General features: G+C 36.9%; 2 protein-coding genes across 2 annotated transcripts in view; both read right to left on the bottom strand.

Moving 5' to 3' along the window:
* Positions 1-1,301, bottom strand: part of LOC107561018 (immunoglobulin-like and fibronectin type III domain-containing protein 1) — a 22,187-nt gene extending 20,886 nt beyond the window's left edge. Inside the window, exon 1 of the mRNA XM_016245348.1 lies at positions 1,287-1,301. The gene's annotated coding sequence lies outside the window, so the exon portion shown is untranslated. The remainder of the gene's footprint in view (positions 1-1,286) is intronic.
* LOC107561000 (immunoglobulin-like and fibronectin type III domain-containing protein 1) overlaps positions 1,053-7,790 on the bottom strand; it is a 31,536-nt gene continuing 24,798 nt past the window's right edge. The window contains exons 18-22 of the mRNA XM_016245321.1: positions 4,921-5,217; positions 3,417-3,743; positions 3,073-3,104; positions 1,287-1,445; positions 1,053-1,085 (exon numbers count right to left, since the gene is read on the bottom strand). Of these exons, the coding sequence (XP_016100807.1) occupies positions 1,053-1,085; positions 1,287-1,445; positions 3,073-3,104; positions 3,417-3,743; positions 4,921-5,217 (848 nt within the window). The remainder of the gene's footprint in view (positions 1,086-1,286; positions 1,446-3,072; positions 3,105-3,416; positions 3,744-4,920; positions 5,218-7,790) is intronic.

Below are 7,790 nucleotides of genomic sequence, written 5' to 3' on the forward strand. Positions count from 1 at the left end.
ATATATGAAATATATAATCTTATATGCACACACACACACACAACTGAACACACTATAATCATACAGCTATAAATTAGGTGTTGACTTATAATCTAAGCAGTACATCAAGATAAGTTTATCTGCAGACAGCGTCTTATCAGGGTTAACCATATTTGTAGGAGATGAAAAATAGCCATCCCTAGCAACTGAGACATATGATTGATTTATAAATATGCCCAAGGGAGGCCTGGAAAGGGTCTCGTGTCCTAAGATATCAACCCCCCATTAATGGGAACAAGGCTTCTCTTACTGCTTTGACAATTTTTTGTCAGATTTTATGACTTATTAAATTATCTTTTCCCTTACCCTGCTCTTAGGATTGCCTGTGGTATTAGAACTGTACACATGAGAAGTTATTAATTGTTGGTAGAATCATCATTATCTATTTACATATTTATAATTGTACATTTGTTATTGTCTATGACATAAATGCATACATTCCATGACATATTAAATTATTATTTAAAATAATGTATATTGTTAATATATAAGTTATTTGTTTTTCTCAATGATCCATCAATTCTGACCTATTTTCATCATTAAAAGTAATTGTGCTCCAGTATAATTGACCAGAAATCTCAGAGTTGTTGGCTGTGGAGTGGTGTGGGACCAATAAAAATAACATCATGGCCTAAAATAAACATGGCTTACATTTACAGATCAATGTAAAAGCTGCATGTCACAAATATTGCTCCAAGCTAAGAAAACAGATGGTGTAGCATCCTTTCATCATTATATGATAATAGGAAACCACTTAGGAATAGGAATAGAGACCATCATGAAAATGTTTCAGCCCAACAGATGTCTCTGTTCATCTTTCTGAGAACTATTCCAGGGGGAATCAAACATTTTCATCTCTGTGTTTAGAGATGAAACAACAATCACAGTGAAATGCCATAAAAAACAAAGAATTTACCTATTGGCTATATAACAATCATTATTCAATCAATATTGTACATGCTGTTTTTTTCCTTGCAAAAATGCTCATACATACCAAAAATGTTTAATGCAAATTAATTGAAGATGTTGTCCAAATTATCTGATTCCTACATAAATAGCACAAAATCAGTAGTTATGTTCAGAGCAAGCTGATATAAATTATATGCAGTAATCCAGGGCCAGTTTAACACTTCAGGCATCACCAACCTATGCTGACTGGTCAGGTGCATTACTCCTTTTAATTGTGTACAATCCTGGTATAATGTAGCATAATAGTATGAATACTAAATATTGCATCGACTACTTACTTTGTGACTTGTACCTTTGCGATCCAACTTGAGATGGCCCTCAAAGGTGTCCTGTTGCTCCTTAGGGTGTTGGCTGAGGGATAGTCTTACCCGTGAGTTCTGATCAAAGACCTGAGTGTGATGAGGAACTGTGACTCCTCCCTTAGATATGGGACCAGGCTGGAGAATGAAGCTTAGAGTGTCTTATAAACTATCCACTGTAAAAAAAAAACATGCAGTGCAGCAGTGACAGCCAAAGGAGCAGCTTCCTTGTGATGTGAGAAAGGTAAGCTTGTGCTTCTCAGAATGATGTGCCTTGAACCTACCAACAATGATGATTTTATTTCTAAAAGTTGTGTATCATTTGTCATTGTAATTGTGTACCACATCAAAAGTGGGTCATATAAGACTAATCTAGCCTATATTAACAAAAATGAATGGTTCTCGTTTGAAGAAAAAAAGAAAACTTGTTGAAGAAAAAACAAACAAAAATGTTGTTTGTTAATGCTTAATGTAAATGTATGCAATAGTTTTGGAGATAAATTATTCTAAATGATTCATGGGTTGCATAGACGTTTAACTGGCCAAGACAAATCCCATGCTTGTTGGATACAAGTTTGAAGTTGCATTGGTATGGTCAGGCCAGGACGTTATGGCCCATATATGAATCAGAAGAGACGGAAAGGTCATAAATCATCATGATATAGTGACTCTTAAGTCTGACAAATACACACGAGCACGCCACAGGAGCACTATACTGATGTTACATGTGCTGGACCCTGTCAGGCCATTAAAAAAATTTATTGGCATGCAGTAAAATAGTCCAAATATAACAAGGACAGCATGTTCAGGCTTTACTTATAAGTGAGACTTTATGGTGTCATCAGTATGCATTCATATGGCACTTCTGTATAATATTTCTCTCGCTTTATCTGTTTCTGAATGGATGGGTTCAGAAACACAGCTCTTGAGAATTTTAGGAGCATAGGATCATGGATTAATAATCGGATCATTGTGCTTTGAATTCATATGCAGAGTAATGGATTTGTAATGATAAGGTACAATAACAGTCGATACACAAGTGCACTGTTCAAAGAACCTCAATATTTTATTTACACCAAACCATTTTTGTTGATAAACGATATCTGAAGAAGCAAAATATTTCCACACAAGCATGTGTCTTTTTTTACTCTCATAGATTTTGTTACCATTTTGACATGCATTATAAGGCTGATGGACTGCAACGGATGGAGTTAAAAATCATCGTTTGTGTTCTACTGAAGAAACAAAGTCACCTACATCTTGGATGCCCTGGGGGTAAGCAGATAAACATCACATTTTCATTTTTGGGTGAACTATCCCTTTAACTGATTGTACCTTTGTTTTGCGAGTTAACACTTAATTATATGAAATAGAAGTGTTAACCAAGTTATTCTTAGGATTTCTGAAGATATGATTAGAAATGTGTTTAGAAGCATTATACTGAATTTAGCTGCATATAGTGTTGCATTGGTAGGATGCCTTGTAAAATTGGATTCAGAAGCATTTAGATGTTTTCATTTTGTCATTTAATAACTTTTCTGAGTGGCATTTGCTGAGTTTCCCAATATTACTGCGGATCACCCTGCATTTGGATGGATTGACGCTGGTTTCTCAAACCAGCACACAGAATGCTTGTTAGTAAAATGTATGTGCATTGTTACTGTTAGGTCCAAAGAACACAGTGGTTGCCAGGATCTTCAGGCGTTTGTCTCCACAACATTAAAACAGTTTGAAAATGCTGCTGAATATGTAATATGTAAGTTACCTTGTCAAGGCACTGGAAGTTATTAAGCATTACTGAATATAGTGAAAAAAATGTTAATGCTTTGGTAAGGCAGATTCATGAAGGTTCAGTTTTTTAACACTAAAAAAGGTCTGAGAATTTATATATGGTTTTACATTGCAAATAAGTAGATGATGTTTTGGGGAAACTTGCTTAGAGATAAAGTACGACTTCTAAAATTGTACTTAGAGCTTTGTATAGTGAAAAAAATGTTAATGCTTTGGTAAGGCAGATTCATGAAGGTTCAGTTTTTTAAAATTGGAAAGCTGGAAACCCAGCTGTCATCAGGTGCTTAATGGTGTAAATTTCTTCATGTAGAACCTTACCTCTCACTGCGAGATTGGTGGTGCACTCTGCTCTTCCCAGTGAGCTCTCAGCTATGACTTTATACTCTCCCATGTCTTTGGCTCCAACCCTGAGAATGAGCATGGAGCACACTCCACAGGTGTTAGTGATGTAGTAGTTGGTGTCAGTGTTGAGGCTGACATTGTTGCGGTACCAGGTGACATGGGGTGTGGGTTTGCCCCTCACGGCACAGCTCATGTAGCACTCGTAGCCTTGTGGGGCTGTGTGGATTTTCAGGGGAACCATAAACCTCGGAGGACTCTCCAAGTTGCAGGTCTTGGACTCTGGGATGTTCAGTGTGAATTTTTCTGCAAAAATTGAAGGAGCCTGGTTAAAAATCAGTTGATTAAGGTTGTGTACTTGACATGTCGGTGAGTGGGTGGGACCCTGAAGGGTCACAGTTTGGTGCATGTGTTGGCAGGGTGTCCACAGTAAACATACACCCCCTAGTGGCAGAATGTGCATAAGACCAGATAGAGTCTAAATCAGTGGTTCTCAACTGATGGGTCACAATCCAAAAATGGGTTACAGGTCTGATGGACCTGCGATAGCAGATACTAACCATATAATGTAAGCAAGTACATTTTGGGTAAAAATCACTTCCAATATAATTTGTTGTTGAAGGATATTCAATCAAATTCATCTGTCACTTGGGAATATTACTAACATATTAGTATATTATCATGGTAACAATACAACTAGGTCCCATTAATGCATTAACTAACAATTAGTAATACTTTTGTTACAGTATGTATTAATCTTTGTTAACATTTTTAAATTAAAAAACAACCATTCATTGTTAGTTCAGGTCCATTATATAATATTAACAGATACAAGTTTTGATTTTTATTAATGTGTTATTAAATGTTGAAATTAAGATGAATAAATGCTTTAGACATGTTTTTATTGATAGCTAACTTTAACTTTTGTAGTTAACTGATGTTAAACATTGGAACCTAATTGGTAAGCGTTACAAATAATATATTTGGCCCAGTGTGTAGGCTTTGCACATTGCAGTTCGTGGTAATATTAATACATTTACCATGTTTGATTTTCATGGCTTTTTGTTACGTTTATATATGAACATAAAATATAATTTTGACACTGTGTCGGGTCACCACTTGATGCACAAATTTGGGTGTTGAAGCAAAAACCAGTTGAAAACCACTGTTTTCATTCAGTTTGTGAACTATTTATCATCATAAACCAGTTTATAATAGGTTGTGTCTGTTTACATTTGAGTCCAAATAGCTGACCCCACCCACCCACTGAGATGTTATTCACTTACACTGTGTAATACATCTGTTTCAATTTTCACATAGATGCTATGTATTGCTGTTTATACTTAATGCAAACAGTATCTACAATTATACCACGTAGCATAAATATCATCCACCATTTTCAGTAAATAGCCGCTGGCTTTACAAAAGGACTGAATATGAATAATGCTAGTAGCTCGAATCACCATACCCCAATATCACAAACCTTTCTTGCATGTGATTAGCCATTTTGGTGACTCCGAAGGGGCAGACAGGCCAATGTCATTTTTGGAGTACACACGGAACTGGTATTCTCTCCCTGGCATGATGTTACAGGCTGTGAAACGGTTGTTGAAGATACGGTCTGCTACAGTGTGCCAGGTCCTCTTGCTCGAGTCTCTCTTGGTCACCATGTAATGCAGGCGATCATCGCGTTTCTCATCTGGGGATGGTTCCCAGGAAACTGTCACCGTGCCCGGAACATTCTCATCCAACTCTATGGGGCCTGGGGGCTTTGGCTCATCTACACCAAAACAGTTCATCAGGACTGGCGGATCAAGGCTATTACATGTAAATTCCTCTACAGACCAAGTGTGGTTTAGTATATTGTTTTTATAACTATCTAGAAATCTACACTGCCATTCAAAAAATTTTTTAAAAATAAATTAATACTTTTTATCAGCAAGGATGCATTAAATTAATCAAAAGTGACAGTAAAGATTTTTCAAATAAATGTTCATTTGAACAGTTTCTGCAAAAATATTAAGCAGCACAACTGTTTTCAGTATTGATAATAATTAGAAAAATGCATTGCATACAAAATGGGCATATTTGAATGATTTCAGAAAGATCATGTGACACTAAAGACTGGAGTAATGGCTGAAAATTCAGCTTTGCCATCATGGGAATATATAGCATTTTTAATTATACTAAAATAGGGAAAAACACATTTAATTGTAATAAAAATTTTACTGTATTCAAATAAATGCAGCCTTGGTGACTTTTGAACAGTAGTGTACATTTCTCTTTGTGTGTTTTTTTTTATTGAGTTAGTTCAAATACTTTTCTATAGTCCCAGCTTAATACGTTGAGACTATAAGTTATTCATAAAATGATTTCACCAAAAAAATACAAGCACCGTGGATCTGTGGTACAATACTAACAAAACATTGCTCTGTTTAAAAATTCCGACCAGCCCAACATATCAACATGGCGTGAGATGGGGGTATAGCTATGTTTTTCAACCAGACAGACTGGGACTATTTAGGAAAACATATTTGAAAACATTTTTTCAATTCTATTTGGTGATGCTACAGTCAATCATTTAAGATGGTATCTTTGATAATAACAGATTCACAGACATACACTGGTTCCCTTATTTTACCTGTAACTCTAATCTCAATACTGAAGGTCTCTTGTCCCACAACGTTCTTGACTATGATGGTATAGATTCCTGTATCGGAGCGATCTGCAGATGGGATCAGGATCTGAGAACCTCCCTCAGCATTGCTAATAGTGGCACGTTTGGACACAGGGATACCATCTTTAAGCCAGATGACATCAGGCAGTGGGGAAGCCTGTGAAAAGTTAATATAGGACAAGTATCGGACATGTGGCCAGAGCAAAATATAGTTTTAATGAGTGGAATAGGAATGATCTGAAAAGTGTATGAGAAGGGAGCACGTTATAGCCTGGCTCATGAATATTAATTATGGGACATATTATTCAGCTAGTAGTCCTAAATGATTTGCTGAAGTCAGCACTACATTTTTGATCAAGGAATCGAGGAGGGGCAACAGGAGTCTGGTTATATTTCAGACCTTCACACGACAGGTAGAATATAATGATTGTCTCCCAAAAAGTGACACACTTTTTGTGATACAAGTTCTAAACCCCTGGTTTGGTCTCTAATAGTATGGTTTTAATATTGCCCATTACCTCAAAGTTGATGTTGAATCGTGCAGAATTTCCAGCTCTGACCACAATGAAGCTCTTGATCTTAGAATCCGTGAATCTCGGTCTCACTAAGAAAAACAAAACCTTGATTTAATAATGGGGCACATCCAGTTCAGTTTTTGAAAATGAGAGGTAGTTTTTTTTCATTTTATGGCCTTTCTGAACGTAGATGAGATGATTCACCTGGAGGAGGCATAGCCAAGATGTAGTTGTTCAGCTCCTGCGGCTCACCCTCTCCACCTTCATTGACGGCGATCACTCTAACCCAATACATGGCCATTGATTTCAGTCCCTTTACAGTGTAAGAGGTCATGGTAATGGCATTTGTGATGCATCGATCCCATTCAGTGTTCTCAGCAGGCCTGACATCCACAAAGTATCCCTTGGCCTCATCCTGAACACCAGGCTCTTCTTTTGGTTTAGTCCAAGACAAGGATAAGGTAGTATAGGTGGAGTCTGTCACTTTAAGGTCAATGACTTTACCAGGGGGTTCTAACAGGAAATTGAGATGAAAGCATTTGCATGAGAAAACGTTGAACGAGAAAATAGGGAGAAGTGCAAGAGGAGTTCAAATTAGCTTGTTATTTTGAAACCCAGAAAATTCTGACCTAAATCTGCTATTTTTGCATATCTATGAGGGGAGGCCATGGTTCATTTTTTGAAATGTACAGCTTTGAGAATACTTATGCTGAATTCCTCTTCTCTTTTTGAAGATAATGAGCAACCTGAGAAATTACTCACTTTTGGGATCTCTTGCAAACACAAATTCTGAGGGGTTACTTGGTTCACCAGCTCCAGATATGTTGATGGCAGACACACGAAACTCATACTCCATTCCTTCAACTACATCTTTTACAGGATATTTCTTTGCTGTGGATGGCAATTGAGAAGTAAACATTACTAGCAGACAGTACTTTAAAGTAACTTGTGTAAAAATATGAGATACAAACCTTGGATTGGCTGATCTGTTGGATTGACTTGACCCCACAAGTTGCTGCCCTTCTTGCGTTTCTCTAAGTTATAACCCAAAATACTGGTTCCTCCAGTGTTGGTTGGAGGAGTCCATGCCAGGTTAATGCAGTTTTTAAAGGCACTGGCTACTTTAGGAGCAGATGGCTGACCAGGATATGCTGAAAAGTA

Source organism: Sinocyclocheilus grahami, unplaced genomic scaffold, assembly GCF_001515645.1.
Source record: "Sinocyclocheilus grahami isolate Dianchi unplaced genomic scaffold, SAMN03320097.WGS_v1.1 scaffold751.1, whole genome shotgun sequence".
Classification (NCBI taxonomy): Eukaryota; Metazoa; Chordata; class Actinopteri; order Cypriniformes; family Cyprinidae; genus Sinocyclocheilus; species Sinocyclocheilus grahami.